Genomic DNA, 27,065 nt, shown 5'->3' with positions numbered 1-27,065 from the left:
AAGCCAACTACTATCTTGCGTCAGATTGTGTTCCTCTTTGGAGGAATCTAACTTTTTTTCATCTCAATACTTATTGTTTGGCAAGACAAAGGAACGGTGATTATAGCGTGACAACATTGAATGAGTTTATTGGTGCAGCTTTCTTTCAAAGTATATAATGATTCAATTAAAAAATGGCGACAGTGCCTTGAATATAGCCAAGAACATTCACATATTTTTCGTCTCCACAAATACTTGATTAAACTGATTATGAATCGATCCATACAAACTCGAAAAATTGAGTCGTGATAAAATCATTCATCTTGGAGAAACATCAACTTAAATGTAAGATGCTTTTTTTCTCACCACACGCCTGTGAAGTAAGTCCACCTTCTGTACAACTGAGCATCACCTGTCAGTGTGGTCGCCACTCGTGAACTCTATCTCTTTCTGATTTGAGACGGGAAGTTCAGGCGGCAGCCCGCGACTGTCATCTTGCGCTTTCTGCCGCTCCGATGAGCCCGCACGGCAGCAGCAGAGAGAAGCGAAGAGGCGCATCCGGACGGGTGCGGTGAAAAACACAAACATGATGCAGTTGGCTGCTCCCTGCGACGTGTTACCAATGCCCTGTTGTGCCACCACAGAAGACAGACAACAAGAAAAATCTTATAAACACGCAACCGAGCATAAGATTGTGTTTGACAACCAAATGATTGAAATGTCATGTCCACTCACATGTAGCATGACCAGCACAGGGTTCTGGCCCGCTGGGGATCCGGCCAGCAACAGAATAAAGCGGATAGTACTCCAAATGCGCAACATGATGAAGATGAGAGGGATGAGAGTCAGCTTCATGTCCGCCATGGTGGAGAAGGAGTACGATGGCGTCCTATTGGCCAAGAGGGGACGGTACTCAGAAAGGGCTGCATGCTGTGTGTGGTACCAAAGAATACAAGACAGCAGGAAATTAATGACTTTTTGGAAACCAGTAACTAGTTTTGTCACAATAGCAAAACTTTAACTACAATACTATACCAGCGTAAAGTACCACGATACTGAAACAATACCATAGCAAAAATCTAATTCAGTAAAAATGGCGAAATCATAGATGACAAAACATGAAACTTCAGAATCCCAAAATTTTCAGGAATGCAAAATGGTGAATGGTGGTGGATATTAAATTAAAGTAATATTACACACATAAACAAATTATATAGTTTGGTTGAACATACCGGCGCTTAAACTAATTGTAAATTGTGGATGTTGAGTCTCCCTTTGCAAGTATACCATGATCCAGCCCCTATGAGTAACACTACATCGTCAACTTTCTCCTTGGGTCCTCACCGCTGTGTGAATGTGTCTCTTGATAAGGATGTAGAGGACAGGGAGGGTGAGGTAAGCCAAGAATTCCCAAATCTTTCCACTCAGCAGCATCCATAGGACACGATCAGGGATGTGGATTCTGACCCAGCACCAGCCAACTGACACCTCTGACGCTGTGTAGCCAATCTTGTTGAGGCACACGCCTGCAATTGTGATGGCCAGAGGAACGCCCCAGCTAGACAACACAAAAGAGTTCAAAACAGAAGTGTTAGAGAATGACATCACACGCAGAAAATTGTTTTTCATTTTTAAATGCCATGTGGGTTCAATGGCCAACGACACGCAACACCACGGAAAAGACTATCGTAACGTTTGCTTCATACATACTATAGTGTACTGTGTGGTAGTCAGTACGTCAAATATAACTCAAGGATATTTTGTCTCGACCAGCTAAGAATATACATTTTCATGCCAGAATGACATGTTTTTAATAGTCCATTGCCAAGGGGCAGGCTGTGTGTGCTGCTTATACAAGGGGATGAATAGCTCTGTTGTGACACCCCAATTGCAACGGCCTGCCGAAGAATTTGCAAAAACAAAAGTCGAATATTCACCGCAGATGTTGTGGTGAGAGTACCATGCGGTGACCATGTGATTTTGAATCTCATAATTGTTGACTTATTTTATATACTACCAAATAGTTGCTTCCTCTTCCTAAAGTATATTAATAAACAGCACATAAATGAGCAATTTAAGTACTCACTGTTGCACATTGCAGCATGATTAAACGTGTAATGAAAGAAGCTTCCTATGATTGTCAGTTGGTACTATTTATGTTGTAATGTTCATTACAGCATCCTAGATTGAAAGAGAACAGTACTGCCCTTGACATTGTGTTTTTTTTTCTTCTTCCCTGTGGAAAGAGCTAAATAAGTGGTCGATAACGTATGGCCACTTACAGCCTGCTCCATTGTTTAATTAAGTTTACAATACCAAGAGTCCTGGAATATTTGTTGCATTAGCATATTTGGTTTTAACTGATTCCTTAACTTGTACAGTGTTTATTTTTCTTAACTTTATCTAATTAAATAATTGGTTGATTGTGTTATTGTAAATAATAAGTTATTTTTAATTGAATAAGTCGAACATTTACATTTATTCTATAAAATAATAAGTTTACCAAGAATGATTCAATTCTATATGACAAAATATACACATTTGAAGAAATTCTTGCAAAATTAAAATCAACCATTTACCAGTTTTTTATTTTGTTGTTGTTGACTTTCTACTCCTTACTTGATCAAAACGTTGTCACCTTTTATGGATGACTACAATGTAATAAAATGTAAAAAAAAAAAAAAAAAGTAATTGTGATTTTAGCGAACATGTATTTTTTGTTTGTTTTAAAACCCATTTGAACTCTTTTGTTCAAAGTTAGCAAAACTATGGGAACATGTTTTCATGGGATTCCGTGATTTTTGTTTTGTCTTTCTTATAAAAGTCCCCTTCTATCGACATATATATATATCTAAAATAAATAAAGGAAACAAATGACAAGTTGTTTTCTTCATTAATTTCATAAACCTGTTTTAGTTTACAGATTGTAGTTTATGTATCCCGAGATGCCTCGGGGCGTCTTAAAGAGACAGTAGCAATTTATTCTCTTAGCTACCTGACCAGGTGGAAGACCAGCACCAGACTGTCTGCAGCTCTCCGACTGGACTGGACGATGAGCACATACAAGTAGACTGCGATGGCCACCGTCCAGAAAAAGGAGCTGGTGTTGGCGAAGGTGGATATCGCTCCTTGAGCGACGCAGTCCGGCGAGTCGGAGTCGAACACTTTCCACACTCCGTAGGCATACGAGAGCGCGGAGAGACAGTCGGCCACCGAGAGGAAGAGAAGCAGTTTGCGCGGAGTGGTCCTCAAATCCGCCAAACTAATGTAAGTGACGATAATGAGCGACGAGCCCACAAATGACATGGCGCATGAACACAACACAACCACCTGCTCAGACAAGTACACAACCGTGTGGTTGTGTGCTGCCATCGTCTTCTTTCTCGTTTTGTCTTCACTACACGCGGTGCATGTTTGCAACACAACGCGCTGCCTTCACTCAATGCGTCCGTTTCCCTTGAAGACTAGAGGAAAAACAAACAAAAAAACAGTGCGTTTTCCTTTTCCCCCACCCACTGCAACTTCTTCCTTCTTCTCTTCTTCCTCTTGTAGCTGAGGTCACAGTCAGCCGGTCAGTGGCACACTGCAGGCTATTTTCAGAATTGGATTTAAAACGATTACGTACTAATAATCCCAAAACTAATTCCCCTGCAGAGTGTGGAAAATCACAAATGCCACGTAATCTTCCCCCCCCCCCCCCCCCATCCAAATACTGTGCAAAAAAATGCAATCTTTTCTGTGCGAGAAAAAGTTGGTCGGACGTTCAATGTTTGATATTCGTTCTCAGTGCCTATTTAGGGAATCGTACCAGGCAATTAGTGAGTGGTGTGGTACATTGATTTTACGAGTTTCATTTCATTCATTTAATGACCGTGCTTGCAACTCATAACAGTTTTATCTCCAATTCCAGCAATTTCGCCATTGAGACAATGAGAAACCTCTTGGCATTACTTTTTGGTGTGGTTGCGCCCGTCTGATTTACGAACCTGCCGATATGATTGTCTCCTAAAATGTTGGACATTATTCTGTGAAGAGACGATCGAAGCGATTGGTGAATCGGACCTTGAGCGATTCCATTTGAACAGTCCGTCAAAGAGAAACAACTTCTGTTTGTGGACACAATACATTAGAGAGAATAAAAGACATCAGAGGGGAATAAGACAATCTCCAATAACATTTTTTAAATCAGTGTACATGACCGCGCAAGCAGCTCTGACTGGGAATTTGCACTACCCTGTGGCTACTTGCCATATTTTTGTTGCAGACAAATTTCTGCCTTGCACTTAAACTCATCTATATTGACAATGAGTGGTGTGAATATTTGCTTTGCACGTTGACTTACAATTTTATAGAGTTAGGGTTAGCCTAGAGGCAATAATGTTTTCTATATGCCTCTACCAATGTATATGACAAGAAACACTTAAATGCTCTTTCTTCCATTAGATGTCAAAAGGTGCAATGAACGTGATCAATCTGTTACCAGTGGAATAGGTAATTCCTGAGACTTGATCAACTTTGTGTTCAATTAGACAGACCCAGATTTCATAGCGAGTCAATTGTTTAAATAGATTGGGACAAGATCAAGAAGGGTAGTGTGTACCCAAGTAAAACGGACACCTCGGCTAAATAAAGGTTGAGAAAGTGATTAATAGAACTTTTACCAAATAGTTCCCTGGAAAACACAACTTTGTACAAAGCTATCGAGTAGAGGCCTCCTTGGAATTCAGGTATTGCTGCAGGCCGACGAGACTACAAATCATTCCTTAACTTTGCAGCACTGCAGTTTCTTTTTGCCTTTCTTTCCAGGGACAAACATCTGTGCTGTCGTAGAAGAGTTGCCCTAGGCCAACCACCAGTCATATAGACAACCACTCAGTTTTACGATAGTTGGAATGATAACATTGCTATAGTTTGATTTTTTTTTTTTCCTACCCTTAATCAGCCCATTATTCTCTTGTTGGTCTTCTGTTAAAAAAACAAAAACAGACCTTTATAGAGGAGAGTGTGTATTATTGTACAACAGTTATTCAGGTGCACTGAAATAAACAAAACAGCTGATGTGAATTTTTTGTTTTTCATTTTATTTTATTCATCAAGTTATAACAATAGAATAAATAACCACACTGGAACAATCACAGTTAATGGGTATTGTGTTTAATTAACATTTTCGGGACTGTGTCAATTATATCGAAGGATTATTCATTTTGTAAACGCTAATTTTAACATACAGCTCTTGAATTGGATCTTATTAGATTTAGCAACCGGACAAATTGTTTTGACTCCTTAGTAAATCAGCACAAATTTATAAATCAAAGCGACTGAATTTACATGAAATTATTGTGAAAATCAATTTCAGGCAGGCAGACATAAAACACACATCAGCAAATAGCCATTTTAAATTCATGCTTCTTTTAGCCATCAGATGGCAGCAGAAGACTTTTTTTTTCTTCACAAACTACAACGCATGTCTTCATGTGACAACTTAGTCCATAATGGGATGGTCGATACAAAGCAGCTTAAGGTTCCCCCCTCCATTAGTCAATGTCATTGCTGAGGACTCTTATTGCAAAGAATTTCTGCGGCAGTATACTTGCTGATTGCTTCGTTCTCACTCCTCACAACAACCAGCTAAGACACTGCCAGAGAAACACCCACAGCAGCCAGCAGTCTGCCTCCTTCTGCCAACTGGTCCTTGCTGTCACCATTCTCCTCGAGAGTGGCATGAAAGCTGGCACTTTTTTTTTTTTTTACTCTGATGAGCTCTCGAAGTAGAAGATGATCAGTGCTCTCTGTGAAAACAGACACAATGCAGGTAGGCATACCTTTTTCTAAAAAAAAAATCAATGATGATAAAATGCACCATTGTGGCATGGATAAGTGATGAGTTTACACATGGGTGCTCAAGTGATCAATAGCCTATTCCCAAATTGATTCTTGACCCCCCCCCCCTTTTTTTCCTCTTCTTGCCTGGTGTGCCTGTGCAGCATCACTTTAAGTTTGCACAACTTGAGCAAGCAACTCCCCCCCCTCCTTCTAAGTCCAAGAATAGATTTTGTGTCATGACTCATGATTTTGCATCAAAACGCTCCGATTGATTCACCTCAATTTGTAGCGGTGTGTTCAGATTGCTGCTCTCCTCATGTAAAGCAAATGCTTGAGTGTTGTTCAGCAAAGAGGTATCAGTTAAAAGTCTCCCCGCGATCTCTGCAGTGCTATTTTTGTCCGCCGGACTGTTCTATATGGTCTTCTCCCCGAGGACTCCGCTTGCTGACAGGACGTGGACACGAAAGAGCGCTCTGCGGTCGTCAGCTGTAAGGACAATGAGAGGGAGGAGGAAGGCAGATCGGGCTTGAATCTGCTATCATATGATCCATCTCTGGTTGTGTAACTGGAAAGTCATTTGACTGGTGCTCGGACAATTCTCACCTCGTCTTGCACAACAATTACAAGAAACAATTACGCAAGGTGTTGGTCATGTATGACCGAATTAAAACCGACCTGTTTTATCACCATAAAGCAGGTTGGTATTAATCCTATCTAATTATCTAATTCAAACATCCAAACTAATGTTAATGTAGTCATAAGATGCCAAAGACAGCTTGGCATGTAGTCCTCTGTTGTTATTGCATAAAATCTGGACCTCCCACAGACCTTTCCGTCTGTTTTCTAATCTTCAGCCCACCTGTAACAGTCATGGCTCTTTAATAGAGGACAAGACTCTACTAGTGCTTTTGATTTGCATTTACCAAGAACTAATGGAGGATCCTTAAATTTTGGATGAGCTTTTGGTAAGATACGTATGTGACCCAGATTTGACCCAAAAAAATCAGAATATAGGCAAAAAATATCTGATCTGGGGTGCATTTGCCTGCAGCGCTTCAAAAACAAGACATGTTATTTTTTTGCTATCTCTTCTTGCAACTGGCCAATTTTCAGAGTACATCCTACTTGCCTCTCTGCTGCTGTCACCAAACTACAACACTCCATGGCACACCAAAATGGCCGTCAAACAAGGCAACTCTGAGTATTGTGGAGGAACGTAGCGTTTAGCCTTGCAAGCTCGTCCGAATACCGCTAGTCTTAAAAGATTCACACCAGTGGGGGCTGACGTCAAGGAATTAGGGTAATGGCGTGAAGTGAAGCTCCATTTTCATCACAAAAATCTACTGTCTAAAGGTGAATTATATTCATAATTAAACCTGCATCTCCACACAGTTCTGACATTGACGTCAGTGTTGTAACACTATGGCACAAAGAAGAATGATACAAGCATGTGAAAATATTTTACCACAATTTAAAACTAGTAGCATGGCGAAATAATGCATGTTTATCTTCAAAAACAATAAAAACACAAGTTAAATAGAAACATTCATTCATTCATCTTCTGAACCGCTTATCCTCGCGTGGGTCCACGAGCGTGCTGGAGCCTTTCCCAGTAGTCTTAAATGGAAAATTCTTCATTTATTTTTAGCCTTGCTATGATGTTCTGTCTCAAGCTAATTATCACGTTGACTGCCATTGACAGCTATAGATGTCAAACATCCATTTTAACTGGGTTGGCAGCGAATTAGTGAATTAGGAAGGTAGGCGCTGTTGTGGGTTTGGGCTTGGACTCAGTAGAGAGAGTGCTGGAGGAAAGGACGCTCTCTAAGATGAGGACCATACTGACCAACAAGAGCCATCTTCTCCCATTAGAGGAGCTACGGAAGCTCCAGGTTCCGCTCACTGGGGGCTCCACAAATAGATCAGGTTGGATCTTCTAGGAGGAATGGGAGCGTATGACCTCCCAATATTGTCTAACAGTGCCCTGACTTTTATCTTTTGCATTCAATTTATATGTTATTTATTGTTTATTAGTGTCTTTAGCTATTTCTTCAATGTAAGCAACAACCTAATGAATAATTTCCCTTGGGATCAAGAAAGTAATCATCTATCTATTACAGCATGCTGTGCTATCGACGTTAAAGAGAAACATGCACAAGACTCTTACTAAGTACAGCTACATTCAGCATAATGGGTGAGTTGTACCTTTAATCATATAGTTGTATTTGTATCTCTGCAGGTATGTCCTTACATGAAATTGGTTTGTGCACTGTGCTGAAAAAATATCAATGACGTCACTAATGAATCAACTTCGACTTTCATTACATTAGCTAATGATTAGCATTGATCACAAAAAGTAAAGTGACAGTGTTAGAGTGCTCCTGTGATATTCACCTAAAGTTTCTATTTCCTTATTTATTGTAGCAAACAGGTAACACAAGGGGGACATTTAAGAAATATGTCGAAATAAGCGAGGCCTTACAAGACATTCATGGCCTGTCATTCAGCCTATATTGTTTATAAAAACCAAAAAGTGGTCAGGGTTTCTTGGCGGGTCATTATGCCATAACCCTCTTTGTATTTGTGCCACTCGTGTTTGTGACAATTAAGTACTGCTCGGTGCCACAGCTCAGTGCTTCATAGTCACAGTTCGCATCAGCGGAGCTTCAGCTTTCCCTTCCCAAACATTCATTCATTCATAAACAATGACAAGCCATAATATGTTCATTAAGTAACACTGATTGTCGCACAACAATGGCACCGGTCGGAAGGATATATCAAACAGCAAATTAAATTTTAGTCCTTGAAAGCAGGAAGTGTGGGACAGCATAATCCTAATGAGTAACTTTGACAAGCACAAAGCTGTGATGGCTTGACAGCTTTGGGGTGAGAATTTCTTTAACCGCACATCCTGCCAGGCATTTTCTAGGCAGTGTTCTGCAGTACTGGTCCGTAGGGACATTGGCCCCCGTGGCTCACTCAGTTACAAAGCATCAGAAAACATTTCATTATTGGGCTGCTCCGACTAAGACCAGACTGTCTCTGACTGACATGAATCAAAATTGAATGGTTGCGCTAACGTACCTTTTAGTTGTTGTGATGAGAAGTTTAGCGGCATGTACGCAGTTAGGCAATTCAAGGAGACAGATGCAGAATCTGCCGTTAGCTAGTTCACTTTTAATAGTACCACAATTTCAAATAGTTGGTGGTCATTTGTAATGGAAGTGAAAAATATACATGTACAGAGCTCGCCTTGGTAGTTGTTCAAAACCAGCTACTTTCTATGTTAAAGACCTAGGATTAAAGGCCACCTGTAAAAAAAACATTAATAAACACTACAAAGGGAACAGCGCCATCTATAGTGGTGGAGGAGGCCAACCATTTGGCTTCTGTGCGTCCACTCTTGGAATGAGAAAAACAACAGTTGTCTCATTGCCTTGATGGGCAAAAACTTACTTCAGCTCCATAAGACCCTCCTCACGTTTTTACCAAGAAATATTTGCACTATAATTATATTTATGATTACCGTATTTTCCGGACTATAAGGCGCACCTAAAAACCTCAGATTTTCTCAAAAGCCGACAATGCGCCTTATAGTCCAGTGCGCCTTATATATGGACCAAATCCCGGCCCGCGTCTAAATTTAAATTGGCTTAAAGCATTGTGTCATAAAATCAATCATAAGTGGCCCGCTGAAGACTATGAATCATGAATCAAAAAGACTATGGAGCATTATTTTGTGATTATAAAGTAATTTGTTGCGTCTGAAGTTGAAATAAAAAAGATGAAATGGAGAATGATTTGATTTGGAATCTTTTATCTTTTTTATTTCAACTTCAGGCGCAGCAAATTACTTTATAATCAGAAAATAATGATCCATGGTCTTTTTGATTCATGATTCATAGTCTTCAGTGGGCCACTTATGATTGATTTCATGACACAATGCTTTGGGCCAGTTTAAATTTAGGAATTTGGTCCATATATAAGGCGCACCGGACTATAAGGCGCACTGTCGGCTTTTGAGAAAATGTTAGGTTTTTAGGTGCGCCTTATAGTCCGGAAAATACGGTACATCTAATAAAAAATTCATTCAACTTTCATAAAATTGTTAATTTGTTATTATTTTAATCTTTAACTTTTCTGGTAGTGCAATTGACAACAGATTCTCATTTGCAATATCAACCTATCTGCAAAGGATATAGTAAAGGATATAGTTACATATTTAAAAGTTCATTCACAATGGTAATGGTTCGTGGAATGTCAGTGCGAATGGTCTCAGAAAATGAATGCATTAATGATGCGCCTTATAGTCCGGTGCGCCTTATATATGGACAAAGTTTTAAAATGGGCCATTTATTGAAGGTGCGCCTTATAGTCCGGTGCGCCTTATAGTCCGGAAAATACGGTAATTGCTCTCTGTCGTGTCAACGACTTAATCTCATCAAGACTCCCGAGAGTCTGACATGTTTATACTTCTTGTCGGCAGTGTAACGGGATGCAGATTACATTGGCATTTCAAACGTGTACTAGGACAACTCATTCATCCAATTGAATATCTTACTTGAGCTACATAGCGTGAGCTAACTGCATGTATACCTAGTCAGTGATGTCCTGGTCAAGGTTACCCCCCCCCCCCCCCTCCATGTAGTCTGATCCCGCAGAAGATTTCACCGCAATGCACGCATTTCCTGAAAAAGTCAATTGTGTGCTCCCGATTAAGGTGTCAGAATACACAGTGCACTGCAGTTAGCTGCATATGCACTCAAAGTCCACAAGCTGACATCCACCTCTCAAAGTCCCCTACAATGACCACGAATCAACGCAAGAGGAGATTTGGGATGCAGACAGTGTGACGCTTTCGACAATATTCTGCTTGTGAGTTGTACGAGTTGTACTTATCATATGGACGAAAACTAAAACGTAGCAAATATTTGGCACTTTATGCTAAAGCTAACTCCGACACTGTACTTTCTGTTCCTTGGTTGTTTCATTGTTGGCTAACAACATTTATGCTCCCTCATCCAATTGCATTCCACACATCTAATCACCTTATAGCTAACAATGACATCAATATTTACTGCAGTGCCATGTTCTGGTGCAATACCACACTCACGATTCACACAGCTTAGCGTGTCACGTGCAGTGTATTAATTTTTTCTGACTGGTTGAAGGCTTGGTTTTGGTTTCCTGACCACACTTTTATTGTTTGATTGTGAAGGCAAGTCTCCATAAGTTAGTTTCATTCATATTTATTGACCTGCGTCACAATTCATTCTGTTAATTATTGTCATCTTCACAAAGAGCACTAACCCCGAACACTAGAGGTTGTTGGCTCAACATTTTTTTTTTTTTTACTTCAGAAACCGGACTAGCGCACATCGAGTCTAATCGCTAAGCGTCTGCGATTATGTGCAGAAATATGGACCCTTTGACCTCAAGTGTTCTGACTTCAGGCATCGATGTAGTAGTGAGTCCAAAGTAGACATTTTGAAATAGGGTGCATTCTGGTTCTCTGCTAGGTCCAGTGACACAAGTGGAACATCAGTCAGAAATGAGACATGGCTAACAAACAACAGCAACGGTGGATGACGAAGGTCACCGCAATAAGGGCAGCAAGAAAAATGACCACTGCAGTAAAGTGGAGACTGTGGAGCGTCACAGATGAGGCCTGGCTGCAGCGTAAGCAAACTGGCTTTTTTGGGTCATTTATCTTCAAAATGTTGCAGCAATGCCCAATCTGCTGAAGCTGTGAGTGACCAGTGGTCACAGTATGGACTCAGCACGTTAGAAACCATTTAGTACTAGAAATCGTAACTGCTTTTGAAAATGTATCAGTGGCAAATAGAACCATGACAAAAGGTGCTTGAACAGCAAAGTAACCTAGAGACGTTTCCAAGGTGTCATCTTAGCGTCAAGACGCTGATGCAGTAGCACAGGTCAAGAGTTCAACGCAGCGCTCAACTTACATGTACTTTGCTGAAGCAAATTAAAGGGAGGACTTTTAGCGTCCCATTTCCCAATTCGGATCACGGAGCGTTTCGCTTGTGTTCTTTGCTCCTTTTAGCAGTAACGTTTACTAACCCGGGCATTCACATGAGGGCTGTAACATTATATGTCGGGCACTTTAAATCACTCACCCAAGGCAGTAAAACAGCTCCCCAGTCCACCTTTGGTACCAGTCGGCCGTTGTCCACAGGTGTTGTGCAGGCTTTGACCGAAAGCCACCTGCGTCTCTCTGCTCTCTGTCTCTTTTGCACTTGGTCACTGCAACAAGTCAAGGCATGTTCCTGCACAGCAGCCGGCCGGGTGCACGAGGCTGCTCCTAGACCAGAAGGGGAGGAGCAGAGCTGTGAGGGTGGGGGGGGTTAGTCCAAAAGCCCCAGCATGACTCAGCCTGCTTGACTTGGTTGGTTTGTATGCAGAGATTGAACCTTTTTCTTGTTGCACAAGACAATAAGATGATTGATAGCCCGTCGTTCATGTCATAACAAAAGATATGATGGTGGATGACGTGTTACACAAAGACTGCATAATGAACTTTGGACGGGTAGAGGCCAGAAAACTGAATTCTTGTTTGCCTATGATAATCGACCTTTTTGTCTTTATAATTTTTTGGACTCGCAGGAAACAAAAACACTTTTTGGTGTTATTCTTGATTTGTAAAATTACCATTGTAAAAGTAAATATACTTGAAAAAAAAAAAACATTTCATTAGCCTAATAGCATAACTGCCTAGATAATTTAATTGATAACATTTTTGGTGTTTCTTTTCTTGTTTTTCTAAAATATTAAAAAGTGACTTGGGCAGTTATGCTTCTAGGATAATTTCTTTGTTGTTATTCATATCAATTATTATTTTGCACCATTGACAGCATTGAATTGCCTATATTGAGAAAGTGAATAATTTTGGATGTAGAACATTTTTGACAAATTAAAAAATCTAACTTTTAAAAATCAATTTTTTATTTATTTTGATTAATTTCTTATCTCTTGTCTTTTATTCACTATCTCTTAACAATGTGCTTCTTGTTTCCAGCTAAAACCAGATCAGTCAATAAAATGGTCTTTAAATCGTAAACTTTTTACACTTAAATATAATTTGGGGCTGACTGTATATTTAAAAGCTTTTCTAGTGCATGGAATCATATTTGATAACCCAAACTGACATGGACATCGTACCAACTGTAAGGCAGTCGAGCCTTGTTTGTTATACTTGCTATTCTAAAATTTGATTAATTTAATCTTACTCTTTTTTGTAATTAAAAAGTTACTAAAGTATTTTACGAGTGACCAATAAAATATTAATTGGGTCATTGTATTAAAATTTATTTGCATTCTTAATAGCTACCTCTTTCACTTTAACATACTGCTAAATGAATTGCTCATTAAAGCTGTAATAAGGCGGTATGGTAATTCATTACATCGCATCATACAATACAGGAATTTTAGACGAGGCCCACGATTGCAATTAAAGCTTACTCACTGACAGATATGGATTACGCGGATGTATCCGAATGTGCCTCGCATGCTTTTTTTTTTCTTTCCTACTGACACACAAAACCTCGATCAGATTTGCAGATTCATCAGCGTCCATGAGGGCTAATTATGCAGTGCCGCTCTGCTGCTTGGGTACTACTCGCCCCCCCCCCCCCTCCTCAAAGGAAGGGTGAAGCCAGTTCATCACTGCTGTAGTGGAAGTTGATCACTAGGCAGATTCCAGTTGCAGCAGCAAGAACCAGCTCAGCAAAACTCACCTGCTACAATATGCTCTCAATCTGGCTGCCTGAGCATCCTGCAAGCGGCCGAGCGCACCTTTCTCTCCACTGCATCAGGCAGCAGACTGATGACCTTATCAATGGGAGAGCCAAGTCTCTGATCTTGTGCCCAGAAAGCACTTTTAAACTGTGCACCGTGGTTTGTCTTTTCCATGCTGACAGCAAATGGAATAGAGGCTGGGGGAAAAAAAGGATGCAGTTGTCTGCAGACCACTGCTTTCATTTATTGGAGCCAGTGATGCAGCCCTGCACTGCAATGCACTGGCGGACGTCTGACTTCTGTCGCACGCTTGCTTCGAAACGCTTTGCACTCGGGTAAAATACGGATGAGCATTCCGGCAACTCTTTCTTGCTGTTGTTATTATTTATTTATTGTATTTGATGGGACAGTGCGTGGGGGTGGGGGCAAGGAGAGGAACCTGGAGCACAGCAAGTTCAAAGCTTGGTGCATTGATTACATCATAGCAACTGAAGAGCTGGAATGGGACAATGCACCATCCCAAGGTGCGCGTGTGTGTTGGGGGTGGGGGCTGGGGGGAGTTTGGTGTGTGTGGGGGTGTAAATCTCTTCTCCAAACTCAGGCAAGGTCCCATTTAGAGTGAGGTAGTCCACCTGCAGTGCGTGCGTGCGTGGTGTGTGCGCGTGTGTGTCAGCACTGCAGGAAGTCAGCTGATGCTGTAGGGCATTGCAGGATTGCTGCACTGCTGCTCTCTCCCTCCTCTCTTCACTCAGGCATATTGCTCAAGGAGGTGGATGGTGATGAGTGCATGTGCTGCATACTTTTTCAGCAAGGGAGGGGGGAGAAGGTGAATGGAGGCGAATTGTAGGCTTGCAATGCATGCCGGTAAGGCGCTGTGCTGGGCTACTTTACCTCTGAGAGACACTAGAAAGTAGAGATGGGGGTGGAGGGGGGGGAGCAAGGAATATCAGGTGAGTGCGGCAGATTTCCTTTGCAGACATCTCTGCTGGAAGTATGCGCAGGGGAAACTGCAGATGTTCCTAGATGATGTCAGGCACCAGATGTGGCGTTGGGCCATTTTTTTTTTTTAAATAGTCCTAAAATCCTCCCTACCTCCCCCACCCCTCCCTTCCTCAGTCATGTCATCCTGCTGCAGTCAGCAGACGTCCCCTTGGAGGTGTGTGTTTCACAAAGAGCCGCCTGACCACTCTTTCCAAGGTCTTAGCACAATTACCCGATGTGAACTCAAAGTGGAGTTGACCGGCATTCTGAGCTGGCAGGACCCACTCCAAAAAAGTGGAATGTTACAAGTTTTGATTTACGGGAAGTGTCATACGTGACCACACAGGGTATCTCGGAGGACAGCTTGTCGAGTGTGGCCTTTATATTTCTCTAGTCAAAGCCATTAGATAAAAAAATGAATACTTTTTCCAACATGCAACATGAGCTGTCCTTGCAGAAAAGTAGCGTTAAACTTCATGACTGCACCACTGCACCCCGTCCCATGCAGGATTTTGTAGGCTCACTCTCTGATTGGCATGCATTCTGTTTAGCAGTGCAAACCGTCAAATCTAAACCTTCAAAAAGTAGAGAACATAAATTGTTCTCTTCTAAACGGCAGAACTATCATATTTAGCGTCTCACTGCTTTCTTCTTTTTTCTTTTTTCTAAAGCGAGCCCTCTCAGCAGACACTCTGGTTGCTATTTCAAGCCGGTACCGTGTGTCAAATATTGATAGAAGAAAAGACTAGTCCAGCTGGCTGGCTGACTTCAGCCTGGTGGTGCAGAGGCGGAAAGTGATGAGATGGTAGGCATGCACATACTGTATACTTTTATCAGCTGCTGCAAGGCCGGTTTTGAAAGTGTACAATGGAGGAGGAGAGGCGAGTAGACCGCAAATGAGAGGCTTGAAATGCGTACCTGCAGACGATCGTCGGTCGGGCTGCATCAGCGGTGACGGAGCAGGAAAACTTCAGCGAGCCTCTTGGTGTGATGATGTGCCTTCATGGTGCTGCAAAGTTGACTGCAGCATTACCTCCTGTACAAAATGACATTGTTTGCACTCTCTCTCTCTCCTTCCCTCCTCCTCCTGTGAGCACCCCCACCTCCCTCCCTCTCCTCTGCACGCTTGCTGGCAGCCTAAAGTGCACAGCTCAGCAGTGTTCCCCTACTGCCGCAGCAGATCCTGCATGAGCTCTGCGTATCCAAGCGGGATGGGACTTTTAAAGGGGACCGCAACCTCCAGGGTCAACCTCTCCTCTCTCTCTCGCTCTCTCTCCCTCCCTCCCTCCATCCTCTTGGTCCTCCCCTGCAAACACTTTTGGCTCTTGGCGGTAGTTAAGATAGTCACCTGAAACAAGGCTTCTTCCATCCCATAAGAGAGAGTACACTCAAACCTCACCACGGAGACTATGCCCTTTTGTATCCTTGAATGCTTTCATTAAAAAAAAATAAAAATCACCCATGACTGTGCATAGTGGGACTAACTTTTTTAATGCAGAACTGAAGTGCTACAAGCAGCAATCTTAAAAGTGGATTAAATAAATCCAATTCCACAATCAAAGAATTTATCCAACATTACATTATGCCGTTCCTGATGGAACTCTGTGACACCCCGTCTCCCTGCCAAAAAATGTATCCACGGCCCATTTTTGTCCCCAACCTAAGTTTGGGAAACACTGATGTAAGGAAGGAATGAACTCCATCTATCCATCCATTTTCTTATCCTGTCCAAGGTCACAGATTAGTTGGGGTTTGTACACATTCTACTAGTTGCCAGACAATCCCAAGGCACACACAGATATGAATATATGTTTGAACAATAATTACTATTTATAGATCCATCGGTACCTGTATGCTAGAAAGCGACGCATTTGTGGGTTGGGGTTGTGGGGAGGGCAATCATTGCCAAAAGGCATCATGCACATATTCCCCTTAATTTGTTTCCTTTGTCCTTTTTGAAGACAATTTACTTCTTTCTTGTTTTTGTGGTTAAATACAAAGATAATACACAAAGCTTATTTTCTATGTAAAGCCTCAAAACCTAATAATGGGTCACAATTTTTCCATGGCAATGCTTTGATAGCACAGTGTGAGGAGAAGAGTCACCAACTGTCATTTTTCTCATGCTAGTCTTCTTCACTTGTTTTCAGCCACATTGCTTGGTGGGCGGCGGATTTAACATGTATGTTTTGGGAATTAGGGAGGAAATAAGAGAAAAACGCACACAAGCACTTTTGAAGTGGAAAAGGAATGGCGCTAATGCAAGTCAAGCAGGAATTGCGCTAGGGCAAAGCAAGAAAAGTTGACAGTAATTGTAAAAAAAAAAAAAAAAAGGATGGAACTCATCTGGACTCACAGTGTACATGCTCCCCAGTGCCTTTGTTGTGCATTATAAATGATGTGAATAATGACATCTCAACTTCGTATTAACCCTCTCTCAGCTCTCAACTGAATTTATAGAGCACTTTAAAACAACAATTGCTGCATACAAAGTGCTGTGCAAGGAATAAAAAATAGTCAATAACAGATGGGTAAAACAATAAAATACATGAAAACAATAACCGTCATAAAACACTAAAACAATGCTGAGTCTCATGGTGGTTAACTTTTTTCCTCCTTGTATGACCTTTAAGAGTACATCGCACGTGGTTGGAACTCTTGAGCCACACTCGAGAGATTCTCATCTCTAACACGCTTGTGTCGATGGTTTGACTCTGCAATGGCTTAAGCTTAAATTCAATACCACTTTATCTTAGTAGTCACCGATACCTAGTATCGATACCACTAGCACTTTTGATACATGAAATTTCCCTCCAAAACATTGACAGATTTGATCAAACAGACCCTAAATATTTGAAAATAATGACAATTTCTCTATTCCTTTAATTTCTAAATTCCACTTCCTCATCGTAAAATGGCCACAAGAGGGTGGCCGATATTGGTGTCGGCCACCGTCACAAGTACCTTGATGTATATACTGATACTATGAGGACCCTGTCTTTATTTTGCATTCTTCTTTTATTTTTCCATTTGAGACAATGCTCCAAGACAGAATCCAACCGGCGAGCAATGCACTACAGTCCAAACGTTTATCTTTAACCAAGTTGTCTGTGCACACTGTCTAACGTGATAAGTGTAAGATCGTTGAGCTTGAACTATTCTCTCTGTTCTTCTGACAGAGCACATCCAGCGTTTCGAAGATCAGTGTGTATGAGCCATCCGCTTTTGCTGCAGCAGTGCAGCACTTTGTTCTACTCACTGCAGGAGGACATGACTTTGAGCAGCCCTGGGCCAGACTTGAAACCGCTGAATGCAAAAAAAAAAAGGAGCAGCTTTTCTCTTTTATTTTTCATATTCCCCACTGTGGTTTGCACTTGACTGTTTTACCAGCACCACTCTTTTCTGACTTGATAAACTGCTGATTGCTGAATCATGGTAAAACTCACCAGTTATTTGTGATCAGCCCCATGCTACTTGCCACACTGTCCTGATTAGTTGCTGTCAGTAGGTTAGCAAAATCTGCAGTAACGCATTCATGTGAGAAAATAGCCCGTAGCCTATGCATGTTAGCATGCAGTGCTGTTGTACTGCATGAATCCGCAGAGCCCTCTCCTCCGTACAACGACACCTGCAGGAAAAATGCCTCCAACAGCAACTTTTTTCATACCACCAGCAGCATTCTCAGCAATAGCGTGAAGAAACGACCATATCCTGTGTTGGGTTACAGCAATGAAGTTTCACGAGATGGCAGAAGCTACATAACATTTGTCTACTGAATTTATCTTTTATCATGTTTTAGCTCAAGGTATAGAGAAACTGTTATATGTACCTTGCAAACCTAACCATAGAACCGCTAAAGTCAAACAGCCGCCGAGGTTGTATAATATTTGGGGAACAATCTTCCTCCAATTGCACTAAACGTTAAGGTTACCCGCCACTGTATTGTAGGCATGACAGAATGAAAAGAAGACATGACCAAAAAAAAAAAAAAAAGCTTTACTTGGTTGTTTGATTTAACACCTTGATAGGTGGGCAAGCACACCAGAGACTCAACTCTTTTGTATACAATTCATTAAACAGTCAACTCTCCATATGTCACCTGTAAAGCAAGGTCCTTTGTATATTGCCCAAGATTGCAGCAATTTGGTCAAGACAGCATTGCATCACTGAAAAGCCAAGCAACTGACACTGCATGCAATCATTCACAATCGCTGCATGCACTTTTCCCAGCCAGGAAGGGGCGCTTAATCGATGTCTGAAGCGGAGGCAGTGAGCATGTCTGCTTTCCCCTCCTACGTTGTAGGAGGGCCTTGAGATTATCACCGAGCTCAGCACATTGCTGCACTAAAACATTGACTTTTTCATCTGGAGATGGGCTCAGGGAGGAGTCATTCGAGAAGCCAATCAGATGATTTCAAAGTTGCTCAGAATCGCATTTCTTCTCATTCAGAAATCCCTTGGTAAAGTTTTAAATGTGTTTGGAATTAAAAAGACTACATAAACCTCAATTCATCCACATAGAAACATTCGATCAGGCTATACGCTTCTTAATGGATTCAAACCTTTACAATGTATTCCTGGAAACCCACTTGATGGCAGTATGTCCTAGTTGTTCCTATGGAGAATCTGAACCAATTTAAGCGCTGTCTTTTACACAGCGGACCAACCTATTAGTTCTCTGTCACAGTAAGAACCTTGTACACAATGAGTTACATTTTTCACGTGTTTACAACCCTGGAGTATGGCAGTTATTTTAAATCTCATGATTTGAAGGTCACCTGTAAAGCACCATACTTAGCATTCTCCACAGATCTGTGCATGAAGTCAGCACTTCAACCAAGGGTCTCGGCTTCATCTTATTGGCATCTTCTGTTTGATAAACTGCATCGCATGAAAATGACCTGCGATGCATATTCCTGAGCAGCAGTGTTTCAGCAAAAAAGGCAAATTGAAGTTCTGTAGGTGTGACAGGCTTGTTTGATGATGAATTACTGCTCACGAGTCCTCTTCAGTCAAACATCCAGTCAGGCATAACATGCGACAGAATTACCAAATTTAAATGTATCATACTATAGACAAAAGAAAATGTAACGCTTCACTCTTAAGTCGCCCAAAAAATAAAATGCAATGGCCTGTCTGTCCTATAAGTTGTCCTAGTAATAATGAGGTGAAGCCTCATAAGGGAGCGAACCACTTCAGTCAACTGATTGGAGAAAGGATTCATTTCTCGAAGCTTCATGTGCACACAAAACCACATGCTGGCCAAGTGTACATTAACAAGCAGCTGTATTTTAACCACATAATGTGAGATTATAAATATTTTAATTTACTGAATTCTCAATATATTAACATTTAAACATGTATTTTTCCCTTTTCAAGCTCTTTTCTGTGAATTTGGTTTTGATGATTAAAAAATACTATTATTACCAAAGCAGCCAACAGGGCTATAGCAACTACTCTTCAGAATAAACTCCAAATTAAGCATTATTTTTGTAATATTTCAATTAGCATTATACCAAAATGTAAGGTAGTATTAAAAAACAAGCATCTGCCGCAGAACCCTGGAAATATTGGATTGTATATATATATACTATATAATATATATATATATATATATATATATAAACACCCAAAAAATATATATATATATGTAAATATATATATATATATATATAAACACAACAAAATATTTTTATATATATATAAACACAACAAAATATATGAAAACCAAAACAGCTTGTAAAACGTTGATGGTTGAGCGCGACTGATTGTATGGTTTAACATTAAAAAAATAAAAACGTGGACATTTTTGTTGCAAAAGTTGCCCTCCAATTGTGGAATGACCCATATTAAACTAGCCATCCCCGCGAAGGCGGCACCGCTGTAGCTGTGCTCTCTCATAGGCGATGCGCTAAACTGACGACTCTGACTTGGACTGCAACGGAGACGGACGGACGGGGAGGTCCTAATGAGCACAGCAGCAGCTGGGAGCACTTCACCACGTGACCCGAGATATGTTAGCTAGCAGCCGTCGTCACTTCATCTAATTCATGTCGTCCGGACTCGGATGGGCAAAGGTAAGCCGACACGGAAACACAACTCAACAACACCCGAACGCTAACCCGGCACACGGCGTCGCTTCCGTTCAGCCGACAGCAAGGGCTGTTTTGAAAATACAGACAAAAAGAAAAAACAACGCCTTACAACGAGCTGTTCTTACTAGTCTTGCGGTAGCTGCACGAGCGTCTCGGTCGCTCATGTTGGTGTCCCATTTACACCATTCCAGTTTAAACGCTAGAATGCATTTTCACGAGCTTTTTGATTTTGTTGTTGTTGTTGCAATTCTTGGTAATACGTTTTGCGGTGTTTGTGTGTGTGTGTGTGTGGGGGGGGGGGGGGGGTCAAATATGTAGGTCAAGACGGCGCATTAGAATGATCAGCTCATGTATTGGCTAGCATGACAAGTTTGCTCATTGCACGTTTTTGCTAGCTTGTATAAGACCGCAATCAGTAGACGAGGTGTGTCAAACGTTTCAATTTTCAAACCTAAATGACAAATTTCCCCTTCAATGTTACGATCATCTATACTGGTGTGTTACGATCATCTATACTGGTGTGTCTTAAAAACATCCTGCTGCACTTGCTTCATTCGGAGAAAGTGAGAGTTGAGATGACTCAATGCTGCTTCACCATGACAACGTGCCTGCTCACAGTCCCCTGAGCATCTGACGGTTCCTGGTGGAGAAAAAACCCCTCGTAGGAGTGACCTTCCTACTCACCCAACATCGATATGTGATTTTCGTTCCCGTTCCCCCCGAGCGCAGCTGGGTCCATTTTGAAGACATGGTTGTCGTCAACATGGTCCTGACCATCGAGTTGCTGGAAAGAATATGTGCAGGACTGAATTTAGTTTCTATTTAATCACTGGACCCCTAATGTTTCTGAAATAGACAATGTCATTAAAAGAGCACATACTATGGAAAAATTTACTTTGTTTGTATACCGTTCCAGGTGAGTCTCTGGAGTGCCTGCCCACCTATCTAATGTGTAATGAAACGACAAGGTAAATCAAATTATCCTATTTCTAGAAATGTAGCTGTAAGCGAGTTGTTCTGCCTGTTGTTGTTGTCACCTAACAGTGAGTTCACATAAATCGTCTTCCCTGATAGTTTGGCAACTTTGCTGGCCAAAGTTCCAGAACAACAGAATCACTGACACGGCAAAGTCAAAATGTCAGCAGAACTGCTGTGTTAGCCCAAATCAATGTAAGGTAATGATGCTGACCATATTATCTTCTGATAGTGATGTTATGACGGAGATTGACTGAGTCTGAGTTGTCTCCATTGGATCAGGGATACTTGTTTGGCGGCTTCTTGTGCCACAGTGTTGCGTATAATGCGGTGAATTGGTGCTAATGCAATGGAATCTTTTTGGCACTTGTATGTGAGATAATAGCCTTAGCTTCCTATAAACGACACACTTGAATACTCTGTGAAATTGTACGGAGGGGGGGGGGGGGGGGGGTCGTATTGGTGTGGTGTCCATGCGATTCAAAAATGCTTCCATGGTTTTTAGGATTAGGTCGCTTGTTTGTTTTTCACACTCTGGGTTTTGCTCACGCTAGTAGAAGCACGTACAGTCATGAAATGTCGTTGGGGTAATTTCGCAAAAAACAAATTGGACATCACACAATCTAATATGTAGTAAATCTTTTGACGTAACATTTTCCTATTTCAAAAACAGAAGTGCGCCAAAAGGCATCCAAAGCGGCGGCAACTTCGACACCTAGTCATTGAAATGCGTAGGAGTGCCATTTTGTCTGTTTTCATTTTCATTCATGATATTGTGTGCTTAATCAGCAGACACCCATGTATCAAAGTCAACTTGTTAGTGACCCGAAATAACCACAGCGCATATGATGATGATGATGATAGAACGGTGGGCGTTTTTAACCTTGCAGAACAAACCAACATGTTAGATGCGCGTCTCATGCGCTCGGGAGATGGAAAACTCACCTGTAATCAAGCGCACTTTGTGCGGCAGGTTTAAATTAGTGTTGTAGCCCGTGCTCGCTCTCAACTCCTCCGCTCTGCTCCCAGTGACTTAGCAAATTGCATTTCATCAAATGACGATTAAATTGTCATCTATATAATGGGCAAAGTGGCTCCCAATTACACAAATATTGCTGTACGTAATGATTGTTTTAATAATCGATGAATCTGTCCATTATTTTATCAGTTAATCAGATTTATAAAGTGTTTTAAACTGCTCAATTCCAATTTGGATGACTTTGCAAATCCAAAGCCTTACGTACTCTGCAGGCAAACAAAATGACATTCTGATTGGCCCAGACCATATTGTGCTTTAGAATCCAGAGCAGTGTTTCCTTGGCTTAGCAAATCTATCCCGCTGTTTTTCTTGCATCTTAATCAGTCCCAAACTCGACCAACCAGGGGCCCTGGATCATCAACCAGCACAGGCGTATTTTTCAACGGGCTTGTTTATGTTTAAGGTATTTACTTGTTCTGTTGGGGCTGTTTACTTGTTTGTTGTAACGTGGTGCTTTACCAAGGGATGAGAAATAGTGAAGTGCGAGCCCCAGCCGTGTGCAAATGAACATGTTTGAATCTTTCTGAATGCTGGACAAGGCATTCAAAGACAGATTGTTTACATTCAAATGCTGGCCACCCGTTGCTTGCTTTTTCATGCCCCCTGTTTTCCAATCATTGAGGAGACATGACCCACTTAAATGGTTGTTTACTTGCATTAGAAGATGGGCTAAAGCCCTCCTCAATGAACTCTTGTCTACAATTCAATTAGAGGCCTTCCCAGCAGCACATTTGCCAATTGTGCAATCACTTGCCCAAAAATCATAAATGATGCATGATTAGCAAGCCAAACCAGACCAGCCTCACTCGCGTTTAAAATTCCATACAAAAAAAATAGATTAGTTTGATCACGTTGTAGGCGACTATTGTGTCAGATGTACAGACTTAAGTCTCAAGTTGGTAGTCCACATGGCGGTGGTGTTAAAACATTGCTGCAGATGTGCGCAGGGTCACTGTCCTTAATTGTGTGTGCCAGTAAATCGATAAAGCTTTCAGACACCAATTTACTTTCAGAAAACAATGGAAGATTACTTCCACATTGGTTCTCAGAAAAGCTTAATGAGATTATTTTGACAAAAAATATTGAAATGGTGATGAGGCAATAAGTTGCTTATGCTTTGTTGTGAACTTGACCAGTCAGACGCAAACAAATTGCATCGACGCCCAATTGCTGAACATCATCCAGGGTAATTGGAATTAGTAAACTAACATTGCATAAAGATTGCTTATTTTGCAGCATGGAAAAAAGATTTCAATGAATAATAAAAATAAAAATTCTAGGTACATGTTAAATATCACGATATCGATTATCGCTATATTCAATGACGATCGCACATCACAATTTTCTACTGTTGTGCAGCGGCATCCCTACTAGAAACTGGTTAGATTTAACTTGCTTCTCTTTCCCTCCCCCCCCCCCCCCCCCCCCTCTTCACCCCAGCTTCCCAAACCACATCTTGACCTTCTGAAACCAGAGACAGAGGAGCAAAGACCTGCTACTTGGGTTTCAGGAGTCGACCGGAGCTTGACTACCCCCCCCAGTGGACTTTGAGGAGGGGGGAGTAGGAAGAAGGCGAGGCCGCTGCCGTTAATGCTCAGAGTATGGGGCAAAAAGTCCCAGGTGGTATAAAAACCATTGATATGCGAGATCCAGCATTCAGCCCACTGAAGCTGGAGTTACAGGCCCTAAATCACACCAAGCCTTCTCGACTGGACCTGCTGCTGGACATGCCGCCCGCCGGCGCGGACGTCCAGGTCAAGCACTCCTGGAACAATGACGACCGCTCGCTCAACATCTTTGTCAAGGACGATAACAAGCTGGTCTTCCACAGGCACCCCGTGGCGCAAAGCACGGACGCCATCCGGGGCCGCGTTGGCTATACGCGGGGACTGCACGTTTGGGAAATCAGCTGGGCCATGCGTCAGAGGGGCACGCACGCGGTGGTCGGCGTGGCCACGAGCGCCGCGCCACTCCACTCGGTGGGCTACACGGCGCTGGTGGGAAGTAACAGCGAGTCTTGGGGTTGGGACCTGTGCAGGAGTAAACTCTACCACGACAGCAATCATTCCGGAAAGACGTACCCTTCCTTCCTCGAGCCGGATGACACCTTCCTCATACCGGACTCCCTCTTAGTTGTCTTGGACATGGACGAGGGGACGCTGGGTTACATCGTGGATGGCCATTACCTGGGGGTGGCCTTCCGAGGACTTAAAGGCAGGAAGCTGTACCCGGTGGTGAGCGCTGTGTGGGGACACTGTGAAATACGAATGCGGTACATCAACGGACTTGACCGTAAGTACAAGCTGCTGGCGTTTACGCTCAATTTGCTCTGTCTTCAGCTTTTATACAATCCATTTGCATCTCAGAGATGGTCACATTTTTGCTACATGTCCCATTCGCATGTTTGCTTTTACATAGTCATGTCGACTGAACAAAAAATATTGGCATGCTGATTGCAAGAGTGTCGCCTATAAAAGGGTCCTCTACCATAAATGTTCCCCTAAGATGTTTCTGAGAACATGCTGACTTCTTGCATGATTGTTTAAGCTCCCACATTTGGAGGCATGTATTTCCCACCAAAATGTGGGTGAACACCAAATGGTACCGCTGCTGCACAGACTTTGGGGGGGTCTAGTCAAGTGTTATGCAGTGTTTAGATGTCAGCCATTCACTAAAGTTGACCCCATTTGCCATTGTTGTTACATTCGTGTTTTGATTAAGTTGTCAGATCCATCACATTCTCAAACAAGCCCCCCCCCCCCCCCCCCCCCACCCACACTTCTTTCCTCAGCTGAACCTCTGACTCTGATGGACCTGTGTCGCCGCTCGGTGCGTGTGGCTCTTGGGAGGGAGCGTCTGAGTGAAATTCCAAGGCTGCCCTTGCCGGCCTTTCTCAAGAACTACCTGCTCTACCAATGACGACACTTTCAAGTTCAATAGTAACTATACCACCCCTCCCCTTGTCCCTCTCTTATTTCTCTCTTGTGCTTCTCTGGGATCCTTCTTTGGTCAAACTTGTCTGACAGCATTTCCGAGGCCTGTTAGACAGACTTGGGCTCACAGATGTTTCAATAAGTATGCTGTTGTGATAGTGGCTGGACTTTTTTTTTTGGAGGGTCTTCTCCTGTTTTAATGGCTTGTCCAGTTGTACTCTTAACTTAAAAGAAATCAGGAATCACTGAGTTTCTATGCACATGCTGATAGGACAAACTATGCCTTGACAGTCAAGCCAATAGTGGTCAGTGTCTCATGTAAAACTCAAGACTGTCTGTCTTGGTAATATTTTAATATTTTGATTGCAATAAAATTAAACTTGTGCTAAGGCGCAGTTGCGCAATAGCCACAAGGTGGCAGCATTTATGCGTGTCATGCAAATATGAGCACGAGATGAGCTGCAGGTCGTCCATGTCCCTGAGGATATTAAAAATGGAGGATGAAAGCAGTTTTCTTTTTTTTTTTTTTTAAGTGATGATTTTTAGATAGACAACCGAAGTGAGATGCTGACCACACCAGTGAGGCTAATGTAGTGCGGCATTGACCCGGTATTTCCTGCTCACACGCAAGGCATCTGACTAGAACTACTAACTAAATCAGCAGAAATCTTCTGAACTATGTCACTGTGATCATTCATCGCATGTATCTGCAAGAAATGATTCTTTTTGTGATTGCATTGTTTTTAAAGTTTCTTTAATCTGTTTCTTAGTGCAATTTTGACTTCTGTCATTCCCACATTCACAGTCACAGGTTAGTGCACAAAGTAAAAACCAGCTCATTGAGAAGTGTGAATGGAAGCGGCACATATCGAGGCACATGTTTGTGCGTCAACACAACTGTATACAACTTATAGCACCATGATTGACAAATCAGAACGACAATCCACAATGTGCTGCTCTGATGTCATCAAGGTTCTGCGCTGCCATCATTGTCAAATGGCACGTGGTACTTCATATCACGCCTGTTGATTCTGGTGTATCTAAACGTGTCGTGCAGCTCTCTGATCTTCAGTCAGCACTCCATGTGCCACAGCTGTTTTCCTTACTGCTTGCATTTTATTTGTACTTGTAGATGTGTTTATGTAGCTATTAAAGATTATTTCCTGTTGATCCGTGCATTGATTTATTTGTTCAAATTCTAAATTTTATAAATACCAAGAATTATGACCTTAGGAATATGATAGTGAAATACTGAAAAAAGTGTTAATATTATTGTGGTACTTGAATCACAACAGACATAATTATACAAAACTGCCTCAAAATGTCCCTGTTGCAGTGAAACACCATGTGCTAAAACAAATTCTAAATTAAATGTATTTGGATGCGCGTTGTGCTAAAGAAGAGGTGGAGATATTGAGACGAGAAATAGTATGAGCTATTCGAGGTGTGAAATTTAAGGTTGTGCCTTTCACTCTTGTATCAGTT

At 41.8% G+C, this 27,065-nt stretch overlaps 2 protein-coding genes and 2 long non-coding RNA genes across 6 annotated transcripts; 2 read left to right on the top strand and 2 right to left on the bottom strand.

The window, feature by feature from the left end:
- Positions 1–106: 106 nt before the first annotated feature.
- On the bottom strand, positions 107–3,646 carry gpr157 (G protein-coupled receptor 157). The gene is made up of 4 exons (XM_037273740.1): positions 2,975–3,646; positions 1,324–1,537; positions 715–909; positions 107–606 (listed from the first exon to the last, which is right to left on the bottom strand). The coding sequence occupies exons 1-4, from the start codon at positions 3,349–3,351 to the stop codon at positions 388–390; spliced, it is 1,005 nt and encodes a 334-aa protein (XP_037129635.1). The 5' UTR covers positions 3,352–3,646; the 3' UTR covers positions 107–387.
- Positions 3,138–17,863, top strand: LOC119135814. Its single transcript, XR_005100614.1, has 4 exons — positions 3,138–3,246; positions 5,608–5,791; positions 7,923–7,996; positions 17,718–17,863. It is a non-coding gene; the product is annotated as an uncharacterized LOC119135814 (long non-coding RNA).
- LOC119135816 lies at positions 5,117–15,889 on the bottom strand. The gene is made up of 4 exons (XR_005100615.1): positions 15,457–15,889; positions 11,940–12,124; positions 6,080–6,288; positions 5,117–5,768 (listed from the first exon to the last, which is right to left on the bottom strand). It is a non-coding gene; the product is annotated as an uncharacterized LOC119135816 (long non-coding RNA).
- Positions 17,864–20,424: 2,561 nt separating the features above from the next.
- On the top strand, positions 20,425–26,750 carry spsb1 (splA/ryanodine receptor domain and SOCS box containing 1). 3 transcript variants are annotated; one of them, XM_037241735.1, is made up of 5 exons: positions 20,425–20,615; positions 21,550–21,601; positions 21,708–21,808; positions 24,088–24,939; positions 25,439–26,750. In XM_037241735.1, exons 4-5 carry the CDS (start codon positions 24,249–24,251, stop codon positions 25,564–25,566), a joined length of 819 nt encoding a protein of 272 aa, XP_037097630.1. In that variant the 5' UTR covers positions 20,425–20,615; positions 21,550–21,601; positions 21,708–21,808; positions 24,088–24,248; the 3' UTR covers positions 25,567–26,750. The 3 variants fall into 3 exon arrangements, with proteins under 3 accessions (XP_037097630.1, XP_037097622.1, XP_037097614.1); XM_037241727.1 differs by lacking the exon at positions 21,708–21,808; XM_037241719.1 differs by lacking the exons at positions 21,550–21,601; positions 21,708–21,808.
- The last annotated feature ends 315 nt before the right edge of the window (positions 26,751–27,065 follow it).

The sequence above is a fragment of the Syngnathus acus genome, chromosome 2, assembly GCF_901709675.1.
Source record: "Syngnathus acus chromosome 2, fSynAcu1.2, whole genome shotgun sequence".
In the NCBI taxonomy this organism is placed as follows: domain Eukaryota; kingdom Metazoa; phylum Chordata; class Actinopteri; order Syngnathiformes; family Syngnathidae; genus Syngnathus; species Syngnathus acus.
This window is presented reverse-complemented; position numbering and strand designations above follow the sequence as displayed.